This window comes from Ursus americanus, chromosome 14 (assembly GCF_024610735.1).
Source record: "Ursus americanus isolate L20-20 chromosome 14, mUrsAme1.1.p, whole genome shotgun sequence".
NCBI lineage: Eukaryota > Metazoa > Chordata > Mammalia > Carnivora > Ursidae > Ursus > Ursus americanus.
Genome location: NC_142140.1, coordinates 42,592,510 through 42,620,041, shown reverse-complemented (window position 1 = coordinate 42,620,041; position 27,532 = coordinate 42,592,510). Strand labels below are relative to the sequence as shown.

General features: G+C 52.3%; 2 protein-coding genes across 5 annotated transcripts in view; both read left to right on the top strand.

The window, feature by feature from the left end:
* EXOSC7 (exosome component 7) overlaps positions 1-16,645 on the top strand; it is a 45,634-nt gene extending 28,989 nt beyond the window's left edge. The window contains exons 6-8 of one of the 4 annotated variants that reach the window (XM_087867116.1): positions 3,041-3,164; positions 4,210-4,365; positions 16,418-16,645. In XM_087867116.1, the coding sequence (XP_087723242.1) occupies positions 3,041-3,164; positions 4,210-4,365; positions 16,418-16,486 (349 nt within the window). In that variant the 3' untranslated portion in view covers positions 16,487-16,645. The other 3 variants (XM_087867118.1, XM_045778670.2, XM_087867117.1) reach the window with 3 other exon arrangements.
* Positions 16,646-18,063: 1,418 nt separating this feature from the next.
* Positions 18,064-25,573, top strand: CLEC3B (C-type lectin domain family 3 member B). The gene is made up of 3 exons (XM_045778673.2): positions 18,064-18,322; positions 22,391-22,489; positions 25,105-25,573. Exons 1-3 carry the CDS (start codon positions 18,214-18,216, stop codon positions 25,503-25,505), a joined length of 609 nt encoding a protein of 202 aa, XP_045634629.1. The 5' UTR covers positions 18,064-18,213; the 3' UTR covers positions 25,506-25,573.
* Positions 25,574-27,532: the final 1,959 nt, after the last annotated feature.

Here is a 27,532-nt window from a genome sequence, read left to right as displayed (position 1 = left end):
CATCGCTTGCTTTCTGCTGCGTGGTGGCCCCTTGTGTGACTGCGTCACCGTTTACTTACCCATTCTGTTGATGAGCATCGGGGTGGTTTCCAGGTGGGGGCTACTCCAAACACGAACATTTTTGTCTTTTTCTTACACATATTTACCCACTTCTGTTGGGTACGGGTGAGAATTTTGGATCATAAGGCACGGCTGTGTTTGGTTTTAGTCGATACTGCAAAACAGTTTTCTAAAGAGCTTTTACTAGGTGATACTCCCACCAGCACTGTGTAAGCGTTCTGGGTTGCTTCGCATCTTTGCCAATTCGTTGTCGTTGTTGTTGTCTTTTTACTATCTGCCATCCTGGCGTGTGTCTTGGTATCATACTGTACTTTTAATTTGCATTTCCTTGATGAATATTTAAGGTGAATACCTTTTTGTGTGTTCGTTGGCTACTTGAATAGCCTCTTTTATGAAGTCTTTGTTCAGGTCTTTTGCCTATTTTTCTATTAGGTTGTCAGTCTTTTATATTTGGTAGGAATTCTTTTTTTTTTTAGCTGCAGTAGGAATTCTTTACGTGACATGTCAGCTCGTATGTATACACACACAACATACGTATTTGCAAATATTTTCTCCATTCTGGAATATCTTTTTAACTTCTTTTTTTTTTTTAAGATTTTTTTTATTTATTCATTTGAGAGAGACACAGCGAGTGAGAACGTGAGCAGGGGGAGGGTCACAGGGAGAGGAAGAAGCAGACTCCCCACTGAGCAAGGAGTCCGATGTGGGGCTCGATCCCAGGACCCCAGGATCATGACCTGAGCCGAAGGTAGAGGCTTAACCGACTGAGCCATCCAGGTGTCCCATCTTTTTAACTTCTAAATGATGTCTTTTGACAAACAGAAGTTGATTTTTTTTTTTTTTTTTTTTTAATTTTGAAACATTGTTCAGAGGGCCATTGAGAAAATGTTCTCTTCTGCCTAGGGGTGATTATGCTCTTCTGAAAGTACAGAACGTCAGCCTGACGTGGGGAGATCATTTCATTTCTAATATCCATTTAATCAAGGTGAAAAACATCAAGTGGAGCTTGTGTCCTGAGACCCTGGCCAGTGAAATTACACAAGTCAGGCTTACCCCTTTAGACCACGCTGAAGACCTTCCCCCTTTGCGAGCTTCTCTACTAGCTTAAGCAGCTCTTTCCAGAATAAAGAAATGTTAGCTCTTAATGTTCTCTTCACCCTCGGGCTTTCCCGTCCTTCAGCCGCACTTTCTGATACGTTTCAGAACATGTTCTTCACTTGCGTGGGTCTAGATATGTTAATTTTGACAAATGTGTATCTAAATATGGAACAGATGGACACCTTGACAATAGTCATGGGCGGGACTTCTCAGCACTTGCCTCCTTTGGCTTCCCATGCTTTATCTTTGTCACCTGTTTACCTGCCAACACGTGGAAAGTGGAAAGGTTGGTGGGTTTCGGAGAAAATACAAACACACGTACATTCTTCTCTAGTTTTCTAGTTTCTCTGCCCTCGTATAGGCAGGTGCTGTCACGCTAGCAGTGGTGCGAAGCCCACACTGCTGGGGGGGCCAGAGGGCCTGCATCCCCGTCTTTGTTCCAACAGTCGTTAGTGCTGTGACCTTGAACAAATAATTAAATCTCATTCAATAAATGAGTCCCTCCTTGTGTCAGATAGTGCATTAAGACTCGAAGGATGGGGAAATGAGTACAACATAGACCATCGTTTCATTTGTCTTATTTCTGTCTTGGGGAACATAACCGAGTAACAGCCGATTAAAATGTCCGACTCTATTTCATTGCTTTTTTTTTTTTTTTCAATGAAATAATAAACGTGAATGTATCCCAGTAAACTCGAGAGGATTATCCAAATATATGGTACTGTTTTATTATAGTATATTCCATAGACACACATAATTTTCCAGAATCAGAATATCTTGGATACAAAGGCTTCAAATGTCAAAGAAAAGTTCTGATTAACAAATGAATTTCTGCATGAAAGTAACAAGATAAAGACCAAAAAGAATCTCGTGTAATAACTCACTGCATTCCTTAACAAGTCCCTCATCCCCTGTGTGATTTGAGCTTGAAGGGATTCACTTTTAGGTAAGATTCTTTGCCTTGTTCACAATGACACCATGTAAAAATCTGTGCAGTAGATTTTATAATTCTTCATAATCCTCAATACATTTGAATCTATTGTTTTTTCTCCCTTTATGGCAAGTCCTTTTTGTGGTCCATTCAAGAAATCTTTGTTTATGCCCAAGTCATGAAGATGTTTTTAGTTTTTCTTCTTTTATTTTTTAAAGATTTTGTGTATTTGTTTGAGAGAGAATACACACAGGAAGCAGGGAGGGCAGTGGGAGAGGGACAAGCAGACTCTCCACTGAGCTGGGAGCCCGATGCACGGCTTAATCCCAGGAATTTGGGATCATGACCTGAGCCAAAGGCAGATGCTTAACCAGCTGAGCCACCCAGGAGCCCCTTAGTTTTTCTTCTAAAAGCTTTATTGTTGGGCGCCTGGGTGGCTCAGTCGGTTAAGCGTCTGCCTTTGGCTCAGGTCATGATCACAGAATCCCTGGATTGAGCCCTGCGTTGGGCTCCCTGCTCAGCGGGAAGTCTGCTTCTCCCTCTGCCCCTCACTCTGCTCATGCTCTCTCTCTCAAACAAATAAATAAAATCTTTATTAAAAAAATAAAAGCTTTATTGTTTTATCTTTCCCGTCTATCTCTGTAGTCCATTTGGTATGGATTTTTGTATATGGTGTGAGGTAGAGATCAAGATTCTTTTTTTTTTTTCCCCATGTGCATATCTGATTGACCAAGCATCATTTTTAAAAAGACCTCCTTTCTTCACTGCTCTGCAGGGTTGCCTGTGCACTTTTGACAGAGAAGATAGGGATGAGGGTGATGAAGTACAGGTGGAGTGTGACTTTATCTTGTGAGCTGCAGGAATTCTGACTCCTCTCCTCCATCTCAAGAGAAAGAAGTTCTCTTTCTTCGTCCCAGCAAGTGGGAATTTGAATTGTGCTTCTGCTTCTAGGATACCAAGAGTTCGTGTTCTAGAGGATGAAGAAGGGTCCAAGGACATTGAGCTCTCAGATGACCCTTATGACTGCATCCGGCTAAGTGTGGAGAATGTCCCCTGCATTGTCACCCTGTGCAAGGTATGTGGTTGTACTGATGGTTTTTGAATTCCCTGTGGGTCTCCCTCAACCCCAACCCATTTAGGTTACTTAATAGGTTGAGAAGTTATAGTTTCACAAACCATGTACAAGTAGCTTTAATCCAAATCCAATAATTTGGTTATATTAGAAACCACTATATGAGCAGCTCTTTTTTTTTTTTTTTTCAACTGGAAGATATGGAGTCCCAGGAATACACAAGTGGGTTCATAGTAATAGTAGCCTGAGTTTGTTAAGCTCCTCGTACCAGGCATTGCACTCAAACACCCTGTGCGCACATTTCCCTTAACTCCCTCAGTTCCACGGGGTCGAGGGAGGTTAGAGGTGAACACTGTTCCCTCTGTGGGCCCCAGTGTCCACATCTACGAAACGAGGGATTGGAGCAGGGCCTGGGGATCTGTTATGTCAAGTGTGGTTTTTACGTGCGCACAGAGGCCCGGGGAACCTAACCTCCGGCCGGGGCTGCTGCGTACCTGGCCCTGCCCAAGGCTGCCCACCGAGGCCTGGATTGACTGAGCCTGTCCTCGATTCCACACAGTATTCATAGAGAAATAGGACCGAGTAGGTCAGGTTTAATTCCCCTGAAACCACTTCATGAAGCTGGGGTGTGGTGAAGCGTTGGGACTGAGCGAAGCCACCCGCTCTTGACTCATTCTTGAGCATGGCTCTTAGCTGGCACCCTCTCGATTCATCTTTGTCATCAGTGAAACATCCACGTGGCTTCATGTGTCAGTGTCTCCTGCGCCCCTCTGCTGGGGACTCTTGGTGGCCCCTGACTTGGCTGGTCTCTGAATTATGGCTCTCACCCCACCCCCCACCCCATATTTCCTTCTCGTGCTTTTGTAATTCTGCTTCCACGGTGGCCTGTGGTGGAATTGTTGAGCATGTTTTCCACGGGAGCAGAATCTAGAAGATCTTGCGTGGGCAGTGCGGGTCCTTCACTGGTGTAGATACTCCCTCCACAAGGCGCTCGAGGCTGGGGTCTGGGATGCGTGTTACTCACGCGTGTACCCCACTGACTTGGCAGATCGGCTACCGGCATGTCGTGGACGCTACTCTTCAGGAGGAAGCCTGCTCCTTGGCCAGCTTGCTGGTGTCTGTGACCAACACGGGGGTCGTGACATGCATGAGGAAAGTGGGGAAGGGCAGCCTGGACCCGGAGAGCATCTTCGAGATGATGGAGGTGAGGCTCTGGCTCTGAGGCAGGTGCAGACACCTGACGGGGAACACGTGCTGCCTCTTGCCCCTCGGTCCCACCATGGGAATTCTCCCTTTGCACCCTTGACCCCAGACATAGAACTTGGAGAATAGCTGGTGTGAGCTGCTTGTCTCCTGACCTAGCCAAGGGTGGAGGTGATGGGGGCTCTGGATTGGGAGGTAAGGAACCTGTCGGTCATTGTCCCTCATCTTCTCCCTCTCTGATCCCACATTTCCATGTCTCTGGATGGAAGTGTTGGACTGATAACGTGGAGTCACTTGTAACTCCCAAATCCCAGGCTTTTGAGAGCTGATGAGGGAACTGGGTTCCTGCCTGACCGCTTCCTGTCCTTTGAAGAGAGTAAGTAAAGGTGGAGGCAGGGGGCTGAAGGATGGCCATCTCCCCATTTCTTCATGAGTCTAGAAGTATTCAGATGGAGACAACTGGGAAACCCTTCCAACGGTCTCAGGCTGTCCAGCAGCCCCACCCAGGAGGCGCTTTCCAGCTCGGTGCTGATTGGTCGATGTGTGTGTGTGTCCCTTACGGGCCTGAAAGCCTCCCGTGGCAGGGACCCCCTGTGTCTTCCCAGACTCACCTTCCCCCGTGTCCACCTCGTCTTTCCAGAAGTCTTGGAGGACTCTGACACAAACCGACTGACTGACTGAATTGCCAGGAACAGCGTTAGCCGGACCCAGGTGTTTTGCTTTAGGTAAAAGGCACACGCAGAGGTCACGCTTAATCACAGGCAAGGTTGCCACACATGCTCTTCCTTCATTCCTAGAAACAGTGACTTTTCACTGAAGACACTAAGCATTTAATGTCCATTTTCTCTTTTATCGTCTTACTTGAAAGCAAAGCTGGGCAGTGTATATGGTGTCGTGAACTCAGACACGAAGACGCACTGTCCTCCCTGTAAGTCCTGGCTCTGGGCCACAGCTCGCGCATCCCAGAGGGAGGGTGACAGCAGCGGTGGCGCCTGTCGCTGCGTGTGTCGTGAGAAGCCAGTGAGGGTGTGGAGGTGAAGCACACGGCACCGTGGGGGCCTAGCCCGAGTGCTCAGTAGATGCGTTCTCCTCGGCGCCCTGAGCTCAGCTGTCTAGCCCTGTGTGGCAGCGGGTATTCTTCGTGGCCGGTTGGTTAACTGGCTAGTTTTTTTAAAAAAACAAAAACACTTAAAGTACTTGATAACTTCTACCAGAGACCTCTCTAGACAACTGGCTTGTTTTAGAAGGAACTCTTTCCCCACCCCCTGGAGAATTTTACGAGAATTCCAGTATGTACAACGGAAGTTGTAAGTAATAGTGAGAATGTATTGTGCACTGTGTGTCCAGCACCCTGTTTTTTAGGGCTTTAAATGTATTATGTCATTTAGTCCTCAGCCGTCGTGTGAGGCAACTACTGTTGTCATCCTTCATTTTACAGACGTGGAAATTGAGACCTGTAGCAGATAAAGTCACTTGCCTACGGGGTTCCCAGCTCATAAATGCTGGCGCTAGGATTCAAACCCAGACCGTGCACTTCCAGAGCTGTCCCCCCGCCCCTGCAGCCACACTGAGCTATTTTAAACCTTATACACCGGGTCTGCTGGGGCTGCCAGAGCTCCGTCTGGTGAGCCAGGCTCCATCCTCCTCTGGGGCGCGGCGAATGCGGTCTGTAGACCCTGCTCAGGGGTACTATGGCCCCGTGGTCTCGTCTCACTGCTCTGGTTTCACCCAGGGATGCAGCCATCCAGAAGTGCCTGCTGTGACACGTAAAACGTCGGGGGTGGCTGTGCAGGCCGCCACCGCCAACCTCTGCCGTTCGCATTCCGACCTCCCGAGTGCCGGTGTCCCGCCTGTCTCACCCCCTCTTACCCTCGCTCCCCGCCTTCATCTGTATGGACAGTCAGTACCCCTGTCCGATCAACTGACAGTTTTTCTTTAGTTGGCCACTTCCCACTTTTAGACTGAGATCTTTCCGTGTAAGTTTCCAGTAATGCTCGGAGTCTCATCCTGTGTCACAGTGAGGGGACAGAGGAGAAGGTCCCTGGAACTGGGAGGATTGGGGCGGGGGTCAAGGCCGGGGTGTCTTTCTCCCTGACGTTGCTGAGAGGGGAACCGCACGCGGCACAGTGGAATTAACAGTGCTGTGGAAACACGGAAGACTTGATGAGGTGGGGACTTGTGGTTGGTTCCTCAGAGTCTTAAAATGCTTCGTGAGCTCAGACATGGTAACAGTTTCATAAAGAAAGATTTTTGTATGTGAGTGTTTTTTTGTGGCTCCTGCGTAGGGGCTAATTAGGAACTCGGTGGGTTGTCTGACCTCTTGACGTGTCTTGTTCCAACGTTGCCTGCCCTTAGCATCTCTGCATGGCAGCAACGCCCGAGACCCTACCCAGGGCTCAACTCGGGCCCATCCGAACAGCTCTGTGTCGAGATTTGGTGGCAGGTGAACGAGAAAGTGCTTGTTCAGACGTGTCCCCGGAACCATCTGTTCCTTCATTAGCCAGACTCTCCATTCCCTGTGGCCTCCCCCTGCATTCCCACCACAGCGCTGTGGGACTTGGCAGTCGCCGGGAGCAGATTTGGTTGACAATTTTGCTGCTTGTTGTAATGGCAGCTGGAGTGCTAAGCGTGAGCTAATGGCTGAGGCTGCCTTTGCTGCTTCCTGCTGGCCGCCTGGGGGTTGGCGAGGGTATTTTTTTTTTTCTTTGTTTTTGTTTTTAGGGTGGAGATTTTTCCAGGGTGTAACTGCTCTGTCGTGGTGGTTGCGGGTTTGTTTTCCACTTGGTTTGGTGCACTAAGTAAAAGCCCCGTAAGCAGATGGAATGTGTACCCTTCGGAACGGCTAGCAGGCGGAGGGAGGCGTCCCTGGTCCGGGTGTGCGCGCCTCACAGGCGGGTGTGTGCTTGCTTCTGTCCTGCAGACCGGCAAGCGAGTGGGCAAGGTGCTGCACGCCTCCCTGCAGAGCGTCCTGCACAAGGAGGAAAGCCTGGGGCCCAAGAGACCGAAAGTCGGCTTCCTCGGGTGATTTACACATCAGCGCAAATGCGGGGTGTTTGGGTTTTTTTGCTTTTCCTTTTAAGCCGCTGTTTGTATATATTTTTCTTATCTGTTATAAATTTGAGGCAACATTTGTACATGTAAAATTAAAGTATATTTTCTAACCTGGCTTGGTACGGCTAGAGTTCTTCAGCAGCAACCCAAGGTGCTATTTAGTGACACCGCCCCCCCCCCCCCCCCGGAAAGTCTGGCCCTGGTCTAGCAACTGGCAACCAGATCCAGAGATCTGCTTCCAGGGAGACTCATTTCTCTCCTGCTTCAGGAGTTCAAAACAACAACAAAAACACTAGAATAAGGACCTACCAGAAAAATGGTTTAAAGGAAATGCTTATGATACGTATTTTATGAAAATTTCCCCTGTAGAACTTTCAAAATAAGAAACACACACACACACACACACACACACAGAGGGTTCATTCTCCTTGTGGATTTGGTGCTTCTGGAGGAGGACAAAGGAGGCACAGGCCTCAGGTACATGGCCATGGCTTCCACCTGGCTGGTGAACCTTGCTGAGTCCTGGGGAAACCCATTTCTTGCTTCCTGCCCTCCAAGAAATCCACGCCGAGCTCCCTAGGGTCCAGGGCTTAGTGGCCGCTTTGGTCCTTGGCCAAGCATTCTTATCACTCTTATTTTGAAATTGCTCTGGATTTTATAGTCACTCCCTTGTGTTTCGTAAGATTTCCTTGTTTTATCAGCACAAGAAGGCTGTTTTAGGAGTGTTGTCATTTGATTACTCAGCCTGCCTTCATACTCTGGGGACGGAAGGGAACGCCATTCTTGATGGCTCCAGAAGACTCCTCATCAGCCTGTATTCTACTCACAGCGCAGTGTGCTGGAATTAAGTCTCTTCAGAGGTTGAGCAATCTTTAGTTTTTTCCAAACCGAAACTCCCCAGTCAATCTTAAAGAGCCCTGGGGAAGAAGCCGATTCACGAAGGGCGAATATCTCAGCCACGGCATTTGCTCTCCGCATTTCAGTTAGACAAATAGGGTGAGCAGTTAGGAATGTATTGTCTAATGGAAGGAACAGAATGTGAGTTGAAGCCTGGTTCCAGAGGTCCTGTCCTTCTGCTGGCATGGCCGAGGGCCATCCCTGTGGGGACAAACAGCTGCCCGCACTTGGACTCGGAGCTGCTGTCCTCTTGAGAACACAGCCTGGGTTTTCATTGCTTTTACAATGTTTTTCCAGTGATTGTCCCTCCAGGTGCCATGACGGTGCTCTCGACAAGGCAGCAGTGAGCCTGGTACTCCTCCCCTCCTCCTGGCTGACTGCCCGTGATGGGACATTGACAGTGGTCAAGACGCAGCTAGAGTTTGAGTCAAATGTAGAAGCTTCAGTCCTGATGATGAAAGACATCAGACAGATGCGTCTTTGCCCGGCTGGGCGCATGACCGCTACCCAACGGGGCTGACTGGCAAAGCAGTTACAGTGAAAACGGAGGCGAGAAATCAGTTAGCATCTGTCTCTGCCACCACCTTTCCCAGGCCACCCCCACCTGTCAGGAGCGAACATCACACGTGAAATGGAACCCCCCAATGAGCAAGGTCTGTCCAGGAGAGGCATTTATGGGGAATGTGGGATGACTGCAGCTCTTAGAATAAGGGAAGAGAAAACTGATGGCGGAGACTTGGGAAAATATTGTCCTGGAGAGACCCAGTGCTTCATCCAGCAGAAGCAGAGCTGTCCTTAGTGGTCACTAAATAAACATCAGGGGATGCAACGTTACAGAAGATTCAAGTTGGTTCTGTCGCTTCTGTGATTTCTTGGTCTCCCAAATCATGTCCATCCAAGCCTGCAAATACATCATTGAGGATATTAGCCCATTCAGCCTAGAAGGGTGTGCAGCCCCAAAGCGCTGGAGACTTAGTGCCTCCCGAGGGGACCCACAACCACTGGGGGGGGGCAGCAACCAGCGGGGAAAGGCTGCTCCATCTGATCCTTGGGTGGGCAGTTCTGAGAGGCGTTCGGTACGTTCAGCAGACCACGCTGGTGGTGCCCATGACTGTGGTCAAGCCTTTCCTTCCTGGTTTACCCTCCCCAGTCCTTCCCTTCTGTTTTCTGTGGGACCCCCTCCCAGATAAACTACCAAACATGAGTCCTCGTCTCAGGCTTTGACTGCCTAGGGAGTGACTCCGACTAAGCATTTGGTACTAGCAGTGGCCTTAAAAAGCAGACCCTCCAAATGGGTTTTGAACATAGGAGCAGTCGTTGGCCAATGGCCGTGAGGGCCCTGTGGGTGGTATCAGGTGAGTCAGCGATAAACTAGGCCATCCTACGGTGTCATCGTTACCAAGACTTGCCTGTGGTGGGTTGGGATGAGGTCCAGGAGAGGAAGTGTTGGGTCCTGTGGAAGCTCTACCACGTGGACGCATGGAGTCAGCGGTAATTGTAAGAGTTGTTTAGTTCACTGGCTTCTGTTAACGATGAAAAGCCTTTGGAAGAAAAAAATGAAAGGCTCATCAGCCAACTATCAACTTGACGTGTGCTCTAAAAACCAGAGGGCCTTCACGGTACAGTGTAAAGAGATGGATCTGCAGCCACTGGGTAGGACGTGCTGACATTCACCCCTCGGATTTGCTTGTGCAAGAGTGGCAGAGCCCCAAAGGAGACAAGCTGCCTCCTGGGCTGGTTTCCCTTGCCAAAGTCAGGGCTTTTGTCAGGAAAGAAAAGGACTCGGACCTGAGATAAAGATGGGATCTTTGTCCCCAGCATTCCCCCTGAAAGCTTTGAGCAGGCAGAAGCCCCCATCCCCTCGCTGAAGGAGAGCAGCCATTTCCTGAGAGAAACAGACTGCTTTCCCTGCAGAGACTGCCTCAGGAGATGATATTTGCCAACCTCTGCCCCACCTTCCCACGTTGTTTCCAGACCAATGACTAGAGTCCTGTTACAGCCCAGCCTGAGCTGGGAATTGCAGTCTCTGCTGTGGGAAGGAATAGATTACTTATAGAAATGATTACAAGACCTGGCTTGGCATGTACCAGGGAAATAGGAGTAGGAGTGGACCTGGAGGGTATTGGACCAGGGCCATGGCTGAAAAGGAGCTTTAACGTCCCCGTAAGGAGGTCCAAGTTGTTCCCAGTTCACTGCTGGGATAGCCCCCTGAAGTTGGGACCTAGTGATCATCTGAAGTAAAAGGAGGAGATACCAGAACTGAACACAGAAAAAGCAACAACTCTTGGGGTGCCTGGGTGGCTCAGTGGGTTAAGTGTCTGCCTTTGGCTCAGTTCATGATCCAGGGGTCTTGGGGTCGTGCCCCATATTGGGCTCCCTCTGCCTCTACTGCTCCCCCTGATTGTACTCTCTCTCTATCTCTCTCAAATAAATAATCTTAAAAAAAAAGCAACAACTCTTCTTAGAGATCCATAAGAGAAATGAGGTCACAGAGCCAACCACTGCTCCCCAAATTGGAGAGACCAACAAACACAGCCATAACTTACTGGGAACCCAACCAGGGAGGGGAAACCTGAACTCCCAGAGGCAAATTGCTGGAGGCTTAGCATGGACGACTCAGGGGGACCCAGTCAACAAGGGCCCCTACACTTACGTGAATTTTATCTCCAGGATCTCAACCTACTTCTCACAGTGAATTTCAGAGAAAACTCCTCTCCTGCTTCTAGCAGGTGGTGAGAGGAAGAGGGGAGGGACCATTTTGAAATACACCGGAGCACTCTGTTCTTCACAAGGCCTGCCCTCGAGAGAAACTACTTAGCCAGAGCCTACCTGACCTAGAGGAAGGGAAATACCCAACTCAGGCCCACTCTAGCCATCCTGTCCCACCTAGCGGGGTGTGTGTGTGGTGGCGGGGAGTCAGAGTTGGAGAGCTGAGAAGCAGTGTGAGGTTCACAGTCCAGGGGCACAGGTGCACTAAAAGACAGACCTGGCCCTACCCCAGATCACTTCCCCGCCCCCACACCTCATCAGCACACCACTAAAGGCCTATTTACAGCAGTTCCTTTTACCCAGTGCATCATGTCTGGCCATGAATAACAAATATGAGGCATACTGAAAAGCAAAAAACACACTTTGGAGAAAAAGAGCAAGCACCAGAAACCAGACCTGGCAGGGATACTGGAATTAACAGACTGGGAATTTAAAACAACTATGATTAATATGTAAGGGCTGTAATGGATAAAGTGGACAGCCTGCAGGAACAGATGGGAAATGTAAGCATAGAGATGGAAATCCTACAGAAGAACCAAAAAGAATTGCTAGGGAGAAAAACACTGTAACAGAAATGAACGCCTACGGGCTTATCAGTGGACTGCACATGGCAGAGGAGAGAATCTCTGAGCTTGTGGATGTATCAATAGAAACCTCCCAAAATGAAAAGCGAAGAGAACAAAGACTGAGAAACAGAACAGACTATGCAAGGACTGTGAGACAATGATAAAAGGTGTAACGTATGCATGGTGGAAATTCCAGAAAAAGTGAGAAAGGAACAGTAGACATGTTTGAGACAATAATTACTGAAAATTTTTCCCAAATTAATGTCAGACACCAAACCACAAATCTATCAGTCGAATGAGTACTATGGATGATTATAGACTACTTCATCAGCTAGATACACATTTTTCTCAAGCTCACATGGAACATTCACCAAGATAGACCACATTCTGGGCCACAAAACACACCTTAACAAATTTAAAAGAGTGGAAATCACAATGAACTGCTCTCAGACCACAACAGAATTAAATTAGAAATCAATTACAGAAAGATAGCTGGGAAATCCCCAAATACTTAGAGATTAAACAACACACTTCTAAGTAACACCTGGGCCAAAGCAGATGTCTCAAGTGAAATTAAAAAATACTTTGAACTAAATGAAGATGAAAGCACAACTTATCAAAATTTGTGGGATGCAGCTAAAGCAGTGCCCAGAGGGAAAGTTATAGCAATTGAATGTGTATATTAGAAAAGAAGAAAGATCTAAAATCAGTCTGCGAAGCTTCCACCTTAGGAAACTAGAAAAAGAAAAGCAAATTAAACCCAAAATAAGCAGAAGAAGAGAAATGATAAGAATGAGAGCAGAAAGCAATGAAATTGAAAACAGGAAATCAATAGAGAAAATCAATGAAACCAAAAGCTGGTTCTTTGAAAAATCCCACAGAAGGGTGAGATCATCAGAAGCCAGCAGGTCCTTGTCACCAGCCATTTTCTTCCCTGGGGCCATTTGCCAATTCTGGCCATGGGCTGAGGATCAGATTTGGTGCACCCAGAAGGATCCTATGGGGGCAAAAGGGAAACCAGCCAAACGTCCGGCAAGATTGTGCAGGGCTAGGGTGATGATTTGGAAAGTTCAGGATCCCTAATGGCACAGCTGGGTTTACAGTTGTTGAATTCTTGGGCTATCTGGGGAGGCAGGGAGTTCTAGTAAAGTAGATTGAAATCTGTAGTATCCTATAGAGCTAATGGGGTTTTCTGTTTCTTCTTGTGTGACCTATTATAGCTGAAGACTCAGGTAAGTGCAAAACTGGGATGAGAATGCCTAGTTTGTCCTTCACAAATTTACACATCAGGTAATGTCTTGCCTCTGGAGTAGAGGGAATAAAAGGGCAGATGGAGGCCATGAGTCCTGAAGGCCCTGTGGCTTCTCAGAGTGGTCCTCCCCCTCCTCCCACACTTTTGCACGTTGCCCAGCTGCCTCACACATAGGTCTCCATGTGTTCCTTGGAAGGATCCCATTGTGTAGGCAGGGTCGAGATACTGCCCCATTTTATGGACAAGGAATCCGTGTTTTGAATAATTTGCCCCAAAGGATGCAAGTGCCAGGTCTCTGAGCTGGACTGGAAACCCAGGACTCCAGTTTTCTCTCCACGGGGACACTGCTGACCTTCAGGGACAGAACAACCAGGGAATGGGGGCCCCATGAGAGCCGAGAACTTGGCTTGGTGGGATCTTGCCTCTCCCAGCATCGTGTGTCCCAGGGCCTGGCACACAAGGACAGAAGCAATACTTGTTGATTGAATGACAGCACCAGGCCAACGAGCTTTGCAAAGGAACGAATGACTTTCCTAATGAGAGTCACCGAGGCCAAGGTTATGGGCCATTTGTCTTTGTCTTTGACTAAGGCCTAATTGCCTTTGCCATATTTTTGGAGCTGTGCACCCTGGACACTCTTGCCTTTGAGGAGAGAGTGGAAAGTTCTCTGCCTCCATAGGCGGGCCACGTTCTTGTTGACACAGGACCAGCAGAACTAAACGGAAACAGCTGTGCGGGGCGAGGGGACGGGGTGGGGAATGGCTCCACGTCGGGCCAGAAGTCTGCATGTTGTTTGGGCTGACATGGGTGGGGTGGCCAGAGCTGGTTTTATATAACTCAGACTTCCAACAGCTTTGGAGAGAGAAAAAACCGAAACTTGCTTAGAAACTGAAATGTGCCTTTTAGAGCTCTCTTCTGATTTTTCTGCCTCTGGGCTTTGTTATCCATATCATTCTTTGTGCAGGAAAATCGGCTCAAAAAGACTGGCCCTTGAGGGCGATGTGTTCGTGCAGGGACGTGTCCCGGGAGGAGGGTGGGGCGGTCACTAGTGAGTATCAGCACCGCATTCCTGGAACCGCCCCGGGCTTGCTGCTGTTCCGGCTGCCTGAGGCCTCGTGGACAGGGCCCGCAGAGGGGAGCTTTCATTCCGGGAGCAGGAAATCCGTACACGCCACGAGGGCTGTGAGCTAGCGTGTTGCAGGTGTCCACAATGGCGGTCCCCACCTGGCCAGGGACAGTGGGTGGCAGATAAAGGGGAGCCGGATGTTTCATGGCTGTGAGCTCAGCATGGGCATGGTGGCTACAAAGAACCCACGAATCTGCATCTCTGAATGGTGAGCAGTCTGACCATTCGAGAACACGTTTCCTTCTGGGAGCTGCACCACAGTGAGGACTGTCACAAGCAGACTTCCACCTAACGCTGATTTTGCAGAAGGTCAAAAAGACATATGTCCAGGAACCGTATTGTAGAGCAACATGGGAGAGAAAGGAGAAAGGAACACAGAGGGGGACCACGATGGCCAATTTCAGACTTGCCCCCTTCCCGGCTTGCCCCCCTGCCTCGCTGCCAGGGAACTTGGCCACAGGCCGAGACTCACGATGGAGCCAGCTGCTTAGAGTGACCCCCTCGTTCCTGGAAGGGTTGAAGCAAGCACAGGGGGAGGGCGGAGAGGGTCAAGGGAAAGGAGCAGCCCACGTTGATGGGGGATTCCACCCAACTGCAGCTTCTGACCTGCTTTTTAACTCCGAGGCCAGGAGTCAGTGGGCCACACGCATTCTTTGAGGCCTACCAAAGCCATTAAAAAAGGCCAAAGTAGGGTCACAAAAATGGTGATATATTTTAGAGACTTAAAGATTTATTTATTTATTTGAGAGAGAGAGATAAAGAGGGAGAACATGAGCGGGGGAAAGGGGCAGAGAGAAAGAGAGAGAGAATCTCGAGCAGATTCCCCACTGAGCACAGAGCCCAATTCAACAGGGAGCTCGATCTCAGGACCCTGAAATCATGACCTGAGCCGAAACCAGGAGTCGGACACCCAACCGACTGAGGCGCCCCCCAAAATAGTGATATATTTTAAATGTTCACCTTTAATGAAAGTGTACTTTGAACTCACAGAAATATGATGCAGGGCAAATGCTCCTCACAAGACAGGACTCCCTTTTAAAACATCATCCTGAGGGTGTGGTGAGGGGTGCAAGTTTAAAGTGTGTGTTGAACTTGTCTTCTCTCAGGGCTGTCGGTTTATCTCCTCCCAGTTGCTTGTAGAGGAGCTCTGTGGAGTGCATGCACACGTATGCACACACACGTGCACACACGCACGTGCACACATGCACACCCACCTGTGAGAAGCTGCAGGGTGAGAAAACCACACACTGCTCACTACTTTCTAGAAAGCTCTACGAAAGCCGCCTTCGTGGAGAACAGAGAGGTCATTTGCCAGGTTAAGTAGGAAAGAGTCACACTCCCCCAGTGAAGGTGTGATCCCACCTTACTTGGGGGCTTAGGCTTCATGTGTCGCTGGTACCTCCCCGGGCCCCCCCAGTCCAGCCCCGCTCAGCTGGCAAAGCATTCTCTCCACAGTGGGGTCTGGTCGCAGCCCTCCCAGCTTGGTTTCTTCTGTGTCCGGAGCGTTCTAAGGTGGCCTGAGCAGACTTTGAGATCGGCCCTGTCTACCTCTCTAGCTCGCTTTCTTTCCCTCCTCCACCCCCATTCGTGTTCAGGATCGAGAATGTGCGGTGTGCTCTCCGCCAGGAGTACTGGCCACATTCCTTCTTCCCTCCCCTCCCCTCCTCTCGGTGGCCACCCCTCTGTGGCCCTTCCCGCCCCTGCCTCACCGCATTAGGTGCCCCGATGGCACAGTGGGCCCCTCACGTTGACCCCCCAGGGCCCAGGCACCCTGCGCAGTGAATGAGGGACTGATGGGGAGGCTAACAGGTCCAGGCGTGTCCTGGCGCGTCATGGCTCCTGTGTGGCTCCTGCGTGACAAGACCTGGAGCAGAAAGGCCACAGCAGAGCCTTCCTGGGGCCCCCTCCCCGGTATGCGTAGGGCAGGGCCTCTGCAATCAGGCGTATGGAGTACGTGGTACCTTTCGCAGCCGCATCGTCGAACAAACTCCTTCCATGTCCCTGCCGCCCAAGAGCCAAGGTAGGAAAACCGGGAAAGCAAAGGAGTTAGTAAAAGAAAAAAGAACAGCACGTTTTTTCTTGCCATGTGCTCCCCACCCAGAGCTCAGGAAGCCAGGCTCCCTGTTCGCGTGTGCGTTCTTCGGCCCCAGACTGTCTCCCCCGGGGCTCAGCGGCCCCTGTAACACCCTCTCCCACTCTGAGAATGGGAGACGTGGAGCCCATGGGCACTAAAGGGCTGGATGCTTGCTCCTGCCCTTGGCGACCACAGCGCCCTGGGCCAGCCCAGCCGGGGTGCAGACAGATCCCTCCCTAAATCCGACAGCGGGCTTAACGGCAGGCTCCCTGGAAGAAAAGCCCAAGTTACAGAGTACTGTATTTTCTTTGTGAACAGTCTTACGCTCACGGAAAATTGGCAATTCCCGTGTCAACAGCACTGGTCCCCCGAAGCATTTGTGAGTAAGGCGTCAGCTGCTCAGCCGGGTTGCGCGATGTTTCTTCAGCAGGAATCTCATGGACGGATGGACAGATGGACGGATGGACGTGGTGATACGTTCCCATCAGGAGCTCAGGGGCTGCAGGCTTCCCACCTGCCCCGCGATCCGGGATGCTTACCTGGGGCACTTAAGGAAGTAGCATCTGCCAGGCTTCTTCCCCTAGAGGTTACTCTCTTTGAAAGGAAAAAGTGTTTTGCGGACAAGTGACCTGCATCTATGAAAATATCCTGTTCCTCGTCCGATTATCAGCTCATCCCCTTACATCTGTGCGCGCTCTGGGTTTCCTCCCTCGTGGTTGCTACCGCGACGCTGCTGACCGCCGGTCCCTGGGAGCTCCCCCAGGCCGGCTCTGGGTGCTGCGGGCATGTCCCCATCATCCCTTGAGCACCTGCCTGCTTTCTGGCAAAACAACTTGTTACATTTGCGACTTTCCCTGCCCCGGCCCTGGAAGCAGGCCTCTCATCCAGGTGCTCTGGTTCCTTTTCGTGGGAAGGTGGGTTGAGAAGCCAGTCCTTGGAGGCTTAGGGGTACTGGGGGGCCTTGGAGGCGTTCCTGCTCCACAGCCCTCTCAGTGACAGCTGGGGAACAGACGTGCACATTTCCATGTAAAGGCACTGGTTCGTCTTTATGGCCACGATCGCACAGCGATGGCTCTAATTGTTATCTTCCACCATAGGGTTCATTCTAGTTTTCTCTCTCTCCGTATTTGTCCCTCCCTTCTCTGATGATGAGAAACCTGGCTCCCACGGTCTGTAACAGATTTGCTTATTTGTAGGGTGGTCCCCTGGATGTAAGCTACCTCTTATTCCAGCCACCACCCCCCACCTCCCATGCGGGATCTCCGCTCCTTGCTCGTACCCCAACGCTCTATGCAGGGCCTCTGCACCCCCCGGGGATGCCCCCCTCCACCCTGCTGGGCCAGGATGGTCTTTTTCTTCCTGCTCCGCCTTTCATTGCACTCTGGCGTACCGTGGCTTCCCCCCTCCCACTGTGGTCACCTCTGCTTCAGGATAGGATGGTGGAGAAACAGAAACATGAAGCAAGGTGAGGTTCCCTGGTATTTTTACCCAAAGAAGCACCAGGTGTATAAAGACGGAACCACAGAATCAGCATAACAGACATTCCACGCAATCAGGCAGTGAGCCCCAGGTCACGCTGTAGAGTGACCTCGGAGTGTGCCCGTTTTGGAGTCGCCCCACTTGGGTTCAAATACCAGTGCTGCCCCTGGGTAGCTGGGGCCAGTCCCCGAGCCTCAGTTTCCTCAAATGTAAAATGGGGAGGTGATGGCACTTCCCTCCCGTTGCTGGTGTGAGGCCTCCACGACCTAATGCCCGGGAAGGGCACGCCCCTGCACCTGCCCAACGTGACTGCTCGACCGGCGTGCGCTCCGACAACTCCCGTGTATTTTTCAGAATTCTAGAACACAGTCATTCTGCTTTAGGAGGCAGGGCCAGGACACTGGGTGGGTGTTCCCCGGGCAGCGAGGCTCTCCCAGGCCTTCCTCCTTTGCAGCTTTTTTTTCCTTTTCCTTTTTCTTTTTTTTTGGCACACCCGCCCCCACGTCTGGGAGGGTTTCCTGGACAGAGGTCCCGGTGGCCGCTGCCATAAGACGTGCAGGCCGGGCCGCGGCCGCCACTGCTCTCTGACCCACGCCAAAGCAGGCAGCAGCAGCAGCCCCAGCCAGTGCAGCAACATGGAGCTCTGGGGGGCCTACCTGCTCCTCTGCCTCTCCTCGCTCCTGACCCAGGTCACCACCGAGGAGCCAACCCCCAAGGTCAAGAAGGCTGCAAATGTCAAGAAAGGTAAGGAGGGGGACAGGGCTCCTCCCCACCTTCCAGGGAGCTGGTCACCCCGTCCCTTACTACTTTTTATGCTCCTTCCTTTCATTTTCCTTCTTGATAAATCCAGGGAACTTTCTTGAAATACCCCTGGAGCCTCGGAGAATTCTCCAGTATCGGGGGCAGTTGTCAGAATTGTTAAGGATCACTGACTCTCAGAATGGGAAAGAACCTTTCAGATCATCTAAACCGACGCCCACTCCGCCCATCTCCAACCCCCCCCCAAATATGTTAAAGAAATCAAATCTTGGGTTTGGCAGTGCCAAGGGGCTCTGCTTCGTAATCTCCAAACCTGGGGTTACTCCACTGTACAACGGGGATAGTGGCATTTGCCAAAAGGCGTCTGATTAGGATTTAATGCCACAAAGCCCAACGGCTGACACCTACAATAATACTTACTGCACAGGGGAAAAAGGGACCGAGTGAATTCTCTGTGTGAGAGCGTATCACGCAGCCTTGAGAAAACAAAAATGTGGGAACTCAAACTAGGACGCCAGAAGCAGGTTTGCGTTCCCTCTGTTGCCTCTGGGTTTGGGGTGTCCTTGGGCTGCCTTGGCTGCTGCAGGGCCTGCCCTTGGAGCCCAGCCTCTGGTGAGGTCACCCCAGGCTGTGTTGAGACAACATTAGCAAAATGCCATGGCAATGAACGGGGCTGTCACCCCCACAGGGCTCCGAGGCTCCGAGAGAGAGTTCCAGGGGATGAGAATGTGGATTTAGGCAGAGAAAGGGGCAGCCAGAGCCAAGAGCCTGGAAGAGGCAAGGCGAGGGGGCGTGGGCTGTCCTCAGGCCGCTCTGTGAGCCTCCTCTGTGAGCCTCCTCTGTACACAGACAGCTGCCCGTTGGCCAGGGACTAGTGGAATGTGGAAAGGCACCTCGGGACAGTGGAGGCCCCCAGGGCTGTGAGAGAGAACAGAGCACATGTGCGGGTGACAGAGATACCGACCTCCAAGGTTCAGTTTTATAAAGTTAACAACAGAAAGTTCAGAAGGGAATGGATACCATGCCAATATTTATCTTGAAAAGTGGGTTTATATACAAATACACACAAATCCTTTTACATGCAGAGGATTTTTCTAGAAGGATCCACAAGAGTTAGTGATAGCAATTACTTCTGGGAAGAAAAACTGGGGAGCTGAAGGCAATGTCAGTCGGAAAGGAGACTGTAATGTTTCGAACTGTTTGGGTTTCTAAAAAGTTATATGTAGATATTACGTTCTGCAAAATTTTCATGAAAAAGAGAAGACTCGATACCACGCACGATTGTGTTGACGAGCTTTAGCTAAAATTACAACCTAGTGATGTTCTCGGTAAAGGAGACACAGCTCCAAAGACAAATTATAGAATTTTTAAATGTGGAAAATAGTTGCTAATGTCTCAACTACCAGAGATTTAGTATTTATTTATTTAATCATGCAAATCACGTATTAAATCATGTGAAAAAGGAGAAGGCCAGACCAGATGATGACCTGGCCCTCTCTGGCTGTCACACTTGAACCCAGCCCCAGGGGGTCTCCATGGAGGTGGCCCCTGGAGGCCCCGGACCCCGGAGGCCCCGGACCCCGGAGGCCAACAGCTGACGACATGGGTGGGGCGTTCTGTCCAGCCCTGGCCTCTCCCAGGAACCAGCTTCAGAGTTCTCGACTCACCTGGTGTTTCTTCCTTCCACCTGCTGTCCACATCCACAACAAATGCTTCCAGAGCGCTTCTCCACGGAGGGGCCAATAGATGCGTTGAGCATCCCAGCAAGGGGTCACCACTGCTGTGAGCACCACTGCTCGTGAGGTGCAAATCGGCCAAGGAACCTCGGTGGTTCTCACTTGGGCACCGGCACCCGCTGGGGAATACCTTACAATCCAGGAGCCTGGGCCCCACTGCTGGAAATTCTGGATCTGGGGGTCAGAGGGTGGGCCAGCATCTGCCTTTTCCCCAAATCTCCAGTGGTTCCAGGAAGCCACCAGGATTGAGAACCCCAGGAAAAATCCAGTGCACAAAAGTGGGGGAGTCCAGAGGAGGGGCTACATGGTCCCTGGGGTGGGGGCGGGGGGTGGTGAACAGATAGGTGAGGCTGGCAAAGGGAAGAGACGACAGCTTGCGTGCCAAGCCCCCACCCTGGCCTGCAGGGTCAGGGGAGAGCCCTGGGTGCTTCTGGGAGTACATCTGCTCCTGGTGGGGGGTGTATCCCCAGCTGGCTGTAGGGGGGTCAGCCGGAGGTGAGGCATGCGGGGAAGGCTCAGGTGGCTGGGGTGCTAGTGGCCATGTGGCCACACCTGGCAGGGAAGCTCAGGTGGGCAGCATGGCCGCACAGGGGGTCAGAGGCCCTCAGAACAGGGACTAGGGTACCTGGAGGGTGTCCATTCCAATAACACGCACCAGGAATCTGCAGTTCAGAGACAGAGAAGGGTAGCACAGGGCCTCCTGACTCCTTGCCCAGAGCTGTAGACGTTCCCTACTCCTACACCTTCCTCGGGTGGAGCACTGTTGGTGCCTTCCTCCTTGACCAGTCCCCGGAGGACCCCTTGCACACATGGGCACCTCAGTGCAAATTACAAAGGTACCCCTCTGAGCTGCCAAATTGTAGAAAGGCACCCTTTTCTCTGATCTGACCCAGCATAGCCAGGGCAAGGCTTAGGGACTAGACGTGAGCCCCCACTAGTCCCCTCAGCTGAGTGCCTTTGTAGAGTATGCAACTTGCACAACCTCACCTGGCACCCTTTGCTGGTACATCATGTGACTGGTACAGAGCTGCCCTGAACTTGCCAGGACAGAGGCCCAGCACGAGGCACACATAACCCTGCTAGGCTAGTTTGCCAGCCCTAAACCCTCCTTTTTTTTTTTTTTTTTTTTTGGCCTTGCTCATCTGGGTGTTATTTTCCTCATATTTGATAAATTACATCACTAATTTCTGCATATACAAGTATGTTTCTTGTTTGCATTTGTTTCCTGGGATTCCTCTGCAAAAGCGCCTCACAGGTGGACAAAGGCTCTGACCTCATTGCTTATGACCTTGGACTTTATGCAGGCACAGCTAAAATGGACCGTGGACTCGCTTTCCCGCTCTCTACCCCAAGCCACACAGCGTTTTCTGAAGCCCCGGGGATTTCAGTAAGACTGGGGTCCACCCACAGAGAGAGAGAGATCCTCCCCACCTTCCCCTGATGGCTCCCGCCTAACCAGCTCCCAACAGGCCTCTGTGTTGAGGATGGCTCAGGTTAGGGCTCCGCTCTTCTGCGGTCACAAGGGTGGGGAGAATCAAACCTGGAGCCCTGTGCGCCTGGGTTCGGGCCAGCCCTGCCCCCTGCTGGCCAGTTGCTTCATCCTGGCTCGGGTTTCCTGTCCGTGAAGTGGGGCTCGAGAAGAGATGGCCTTACACAGGTCATGGGGTCGATTGTGCCCCAGGCGCTGTTCGCAGGCTTCTCTCTCTTAGCCGCTGTCTTCTTCAGAGTCCTCCGAGGTGGGGCTGTTATCATCCCATTTCACAGATGAGGAAACCGACTTCAGCGAGGCTAGCAACCCGCCCCAGGTTACTCCCATCCTTGTGACCTCAGAGCCCATGCACGTGCGTGCCTGTGCCGCCAGGCTCAGCCCCGGGCTGGCGCGCAGGCCCCGCTGGCCCGTGTCCCTGGGATCCAGCCTAGGGAAGCGAACTTGGCAGGTCTTAAGAGCATCTGGCTCTGCTTTCTCTGCTTTGCTCTCCTCTGGAGCTGGGAGAGTGGTTGGGGGTGCACCCCCTCCCCGACCCCTGCCAGTCCCAACCCCATCCGACCCCCAGCCACACTCCTCAACAAATGCACAGGTCTCGCGTGAGTCGGAACTAGTGATGGATGGGTTTCCCAGCAGCTGGAGAAGCCCAAGCAATTCCTCAGACTACCGTCAGTAGGGACAGAGAGAAAGTAGTTCGAGATATTGCGGTCTAAGGGTGTCCTTTCCCTTGCCCCCTTGGGGTTGATAGAGTGAGGGCTTAGCCCACTCCGCCCTTGCCCTGCCCCCATCCCTTATGGCCTTCTTCACGTGTCTGTGATGTCTCCATCCTAGATGCTGTGACTGTAAGGATGTTTGAGGAGCTCAAAAACCAGCTGGATAACCTGGCCCAGGAGGTGGCGCTGCTGAAGGAGCAGCAGGCCCTGCAGACGGGTGAGTGCAGGTGGCAGCCGCTGGGGCGAAGTGCACCAGAGACGGGCTCAGGCCAGGGCTCAGGCCAGGGCAGCCGGCAGGCAGCACCAGCCCAGTCTCCAGCCAGGACCCAGGCCCAGCTGCCGGGCCAGCCCTGTAGGCCAAGACGCCAGGTGCAGGGAGCCCCGCCTTGGCCCGCTTCCTCTCGGACAGATCCCCTGACATGTGTGCACAGGGGAATCTTCTCAAAGGACAAAAACTCTCCCACAAGAATGCATGACCGCCCACCGGGAGCGGGGCCCCAGGAGCACTGCGTGGAGCAGGGGCAGCGGCGTTCCTAATGAGCTCCCAGAGGACCCTCCCCTCGGCCAGCCCCCATAGTCCTAAGGGGCACGCTAGCTTCACTCCCCTGTGCATCGGCCCATTTGCTCATGTTGTCACTCTTAATCATCCTAATTATGCCACGGCAGGGTTTATTCTACCCATTTTAAATGGGGGAAACCGAGGCACAGAGAGGTCCTCTTCCTTCCCACGCTCACCTGGTTGGTTAGCACGGATGATGATCTGAATGGGAGCGGCCTGCCCGGGGCATGCTGGGTGTGAGGAAAGGCGGGTCATCAGGCAACCAAGGACGGACGGCCGCAGTCACACGGCCGCAGAGCCTGGGGGCAAGGTCAGGTGTCCTCCTGGGCCACCGAATCTCTCTCTCTCTCCACCGTGCTCCTTTCACCGTGTCTCAGGCTCACCTACTCCTTTGTGCCCATGCCCTGGGGAGCACAGAGAATACGGACGAACAGTAGCCGATCACACGTGCGTGTCCTGCGGGCCTGGCACTGCTCCAAGTGCTCTGCCTACGTTAACTGATCGTTCGCAGAAAACCCACGCAGTGGGCTTATTACTACCGCCGCTCCTCCATTTCCCACCGAGACTCGGAGCGCCTTGCTCACAGCCGGAAGGAGCAGAGTCTTGTTCTTAGCTCTGCTTTGCTGCCTCTCCAGTTATGACCTGGGAATCGCTGGGCCCCTTCTTGGGCAATCTACAAATCTCGCTGTTCTCACAGCCACCCTCTCACCTCATGCTTCTCTGACAGCGTGTCCCAAGCCTGGGGCCCTCTGCTCCCCTTGTGCCTCCTCAGAGACCTCCAGATGCTTCTCACTGGGCAGTTTGCACCCGCTTTCTCCCACCTAGGTCTTTCCTTTCAGCATGGCCACTGGCCATCCTTCTGTCCCTCTAAAGTGCCACACTCTGTCCTTCCCACCACAGGGCCTTTGTACCTGCTGTTCTGGCAGCCTGAATTGCTCCTGTAAGATCCACCTAGTATGCACCTCTAGCATCACTATCTCAGGACTCCCTAATCCCTCATCTCAATCTGGCTCCTCAGTTAAAACTCTCACAAAATGATGTTCTTTCCTTTATCATATTTATGGCAGTTTGTAATTATCTATTCATCTGTTGATTTATGTCTGCCTCCCCTGCTAGATAATAAGCCCCAGGAACACAGGGACCATGTTTGATTGCCTTGTCTCTTCCACCACCTTGCCCAGCGTAGTGTCTGCCACATGTCAACACTCAGGAAAGTTTTGTTGAAGGGAGGACAAATACATGATTTTGTACAACCTGCTTAACATAGCAGGTAGGGTGAAGGGGCTCTAGAAGGGAAGTATCTACCATGTTTTGGCTTCAAGGGAATAGAACACCCAACAGTAGCTTACACAAAAAGCGAGTCTGAAAGTGGGTAGCTGTTTTTGTTCAGAAGCTTTGCCTCATGGTCCCAAGATGGCTGCTCCAGCTCCAGGCATCATGACTGCATTCAAGGCAAGACGGAGAAGAAAAGGTGGCCCAGCCATTTATCAGGAGAGTGAAGGTCTTCCATTCCCACCTTATTGATCAGAGCTCTATCATATGACCACCTGGAGCTTCGATGCAAGAATGAAGCTTTTCTAGGCTCTGTAGTGGTGGCAGACAAGGGAGAAGGGGATTGGGAACGGATGTTGGTTGGGTCCACCAGCAGTATCTGCCCCAGAGGGAAAGTTTAGAAGCACTGTGTCGTTCTGGGTAACAGTCTCCTCATCCATAGAGCAGAAAGCATAGGGGTAGATTGCAGGGTGAGCTCTAAGGTCTCTCCCATGTCTAAGCTTTGTGCTCGGGCAAAGTCCATATAACCCAGATGCCACTAGCCCCCCCCCCCCAGGTGAGGTGATGAGGTGGGGACTTCCTGGCACAGAATCCCGGGCATATGGCAGTTGCGCCCCCCCCCCATCATGTCTGCCGATTCCCTGGGGGTTCACAGCCTCCCACGCTGACAGGGCTCCTCAGAATTCCCCTACCTTGGGCAGAGCTGACCCTGTCTCTACACTTCCACATCCCCTTGGCACCGGATGCGGCGCCCAGGGAAGGGCGGTGACCTTGAGCTAGGGGCTGTCTGCCACTGAGGGGCTAGCTAGCCTCAGGACCTCTGGCAGGCGGATCTGGGCTCTGCATCCGTATCCATCAGCCTGGGGAGCTGGCTGTCCAGGGCCAGCGACAACTGGGCAGGCTGGCGGGGACTGCAAGAGGGTGGGCCTCGCCCTGGAGGGTGGCCTTGGACTGGGGACCCTGGAGACCTTGGGTGATGGCCGTTCTCTCTCCCCTCGCAGTCTGCCTGAAGGGCATCAAGGTGCACAGGAAGTGCTTTCTGGCCTCCACCCAGGCCAAGACCTTCCACGAGGCGAGCGAGGACTGCATCTCGCGCGGGGGCACGCTGGGCACCCCGCAGACGGGCTCCGAGAACGACGCCCTGTACGAGTACCTGCGCCAGAGCGTGGGCGCCGAGGCCGAGATCTGGCTGGGCCTCAACGACATGGCAGCGGAGGGCGTCTGGGTGGACATGACCGGCGGCCACATCGCCTACAAGAACTGGGAGACCGAGATCACGGCGCAGCCCGACGGCGGCAAGGCCGAGAACTGCGCCGCCCTGGCCGGCGCGGCCAACGGCAAGTGGTTCGACAAGCGCTGCCGCGACAAGCTGCCCTATATCTGCCAGTTCGCCATCGTGTAGCCGCCGGCCGGCGGGGAGGCTGCGGGGGTGGGGGGCGCTCGTGCAAATAAAGCTGGTGCCGCTGGGCCGGTAGTGGCTGCGCCTGTGCTGGGCCCGCGGGTCGAGAGCTCTGGGGAGGAAGAGGGGCGGAGGGGGTAAAGGGAAGGAAGGAGGGGGGAGAGGGAGTGGAGGAGGGAGAGGGAGGGGGAAGGGAGGGGAGGAGGGGGAGGAGGAAAGGAGGGGAGGAGAGGGCAGGGGAAGGGAGGGGGAGGGGGAGGACGAGGACGTGGACGAGGAGAAGGGAGGAGAGGGAGGGGGAAATGGAGGAGGTGGAGAAGAGGAGGAGGAGGAGCTGAGGAGGGGAGGAGGTAGAAAGACGAGGAGAGGGAGGGGGAAATGGAGGAGGGGGAGAGGGGAGGGGAGGAGAGGGATGGCGAGCGGGACACACCGGCTTCACACCACCAACGGATTCTCAGCAGGGGGACAGAAAAGAATAAGGGGAGACAGAGAGCCCCCGACTGCTGCTGCCTTTTTTCTTTGTATAACTTGTTATTATCGTGTAATTTCCTACTCATAGAAAAGTTGCAAGAATTCCCTGATACCCTTCCTCCAGATCTTCCAAACATGAACATTTCCCCATATCTGCTTTATCCTTTTATTTTTTCCTGCACCATTTGACAGTAAATTGCAGACATGATTCCCCTTTACCCCGAAATGCTTCAGTGTATTTACTTCCTGAGAGCAAGGGCATTTTCTTACAAAACCACAGCACTATTATCAAAGTTGGGAAATTGACATCGACAACACAGTAATTGTCAAAGTTACAGCCCTGATTCCCACGTCCAGGCATCCTTTTGTAAACTCCACTCCTGCGTGCTGGGATCCAGCATCCCCCTCCCAGCTCCAGGGAAGGGGTAACCCCCTCACCCCCAACCCCTCCTGCTGTGGATCCCTTTCTGGGAGTGCACTGACATCTGAGTCTTGCTGGGGGCTGAGAGGTGGGGGATAAGAGCAGAGGCCGCCTGAGGGAGAATCTGCACCCCCATCCTTCCCCAGGACACCCTGGGGGCTGGTCTAGGAGCCCAACAGGACCCTTGCCAATGCTGCCTGACTGCTATGTCCCCTCCTTCCCACTCCTTACAGAGAGCTCCGTGCTACCAGTAAACAGCTACCACTTGAGCTCACCAGAGTGCGGCAACTTTAAGTACGTTGTTTTATTGAAATCTTATCCACCCAGCACAGGATGTGTTATTATCCCCCAGAGCTGAGACTCAGGGAAGTTAAGTGACTTCCCTCGGGGTCACACAGCTAGTAAGTGGCAGAGCCAGGATTTACCCCAGGGCTGATTCCAAGAGCCTTGGGTTTTCGACCGCCAAGGTGATGCTTGTCTCACGTACTGGAACTTCCCTGAAACAAAACATTGGAAAAGTAGGCTGGTGACCCCGGGAGGCTACTGGCCAGCTCGTGGCATGACCTGGCTAGTGACACCTCCTAGGGGAAGTCTTCCTTGTCCCATCAGGCATCGCATCATTCCACCGTCTGCACCTTTTTCTCCCTGGTCTTTTTTTTAGCGTGTCTTGCCTTCAGTAAAACTGATGACAGTTTGATTCGATCCATGGCCGTGGGGTAGCTTACTGTGAACCGTGTGCGGACTTGTCAGGCAGTTGGCCGGGCATTGTCGCAGAAAGCCTCTCATGTAATCCAATAATTATGGGAAGAGGTAATAAGATCCACGGGGGGTGCAGAAACAGGCTCAGAGGGCTGATGCAATTTGTTCAAGGCGGCCCGAGGCAACGCTGAGACTCAAATCTAGGCCGTGCAACCCTCATTTTGGGGCTTTTGTTTACCCCACGCAGCTATAATCTAGCAGGACGCAGGTGACCAGGGCCTTGTCAAAGTTCCCGAGGTGGACGGCTGCAAGAGGGCGCTATGCCTCCGCGCGAGAGCAAGGGTCCCGGCGGCGAGGCGCCACGGTGGTGTCTCGTGGACAAGCAGCGAGCACTTCCCGCTTCCAGCAGCAGGGGGCAGTATGGGCCAGAGAATCGTTA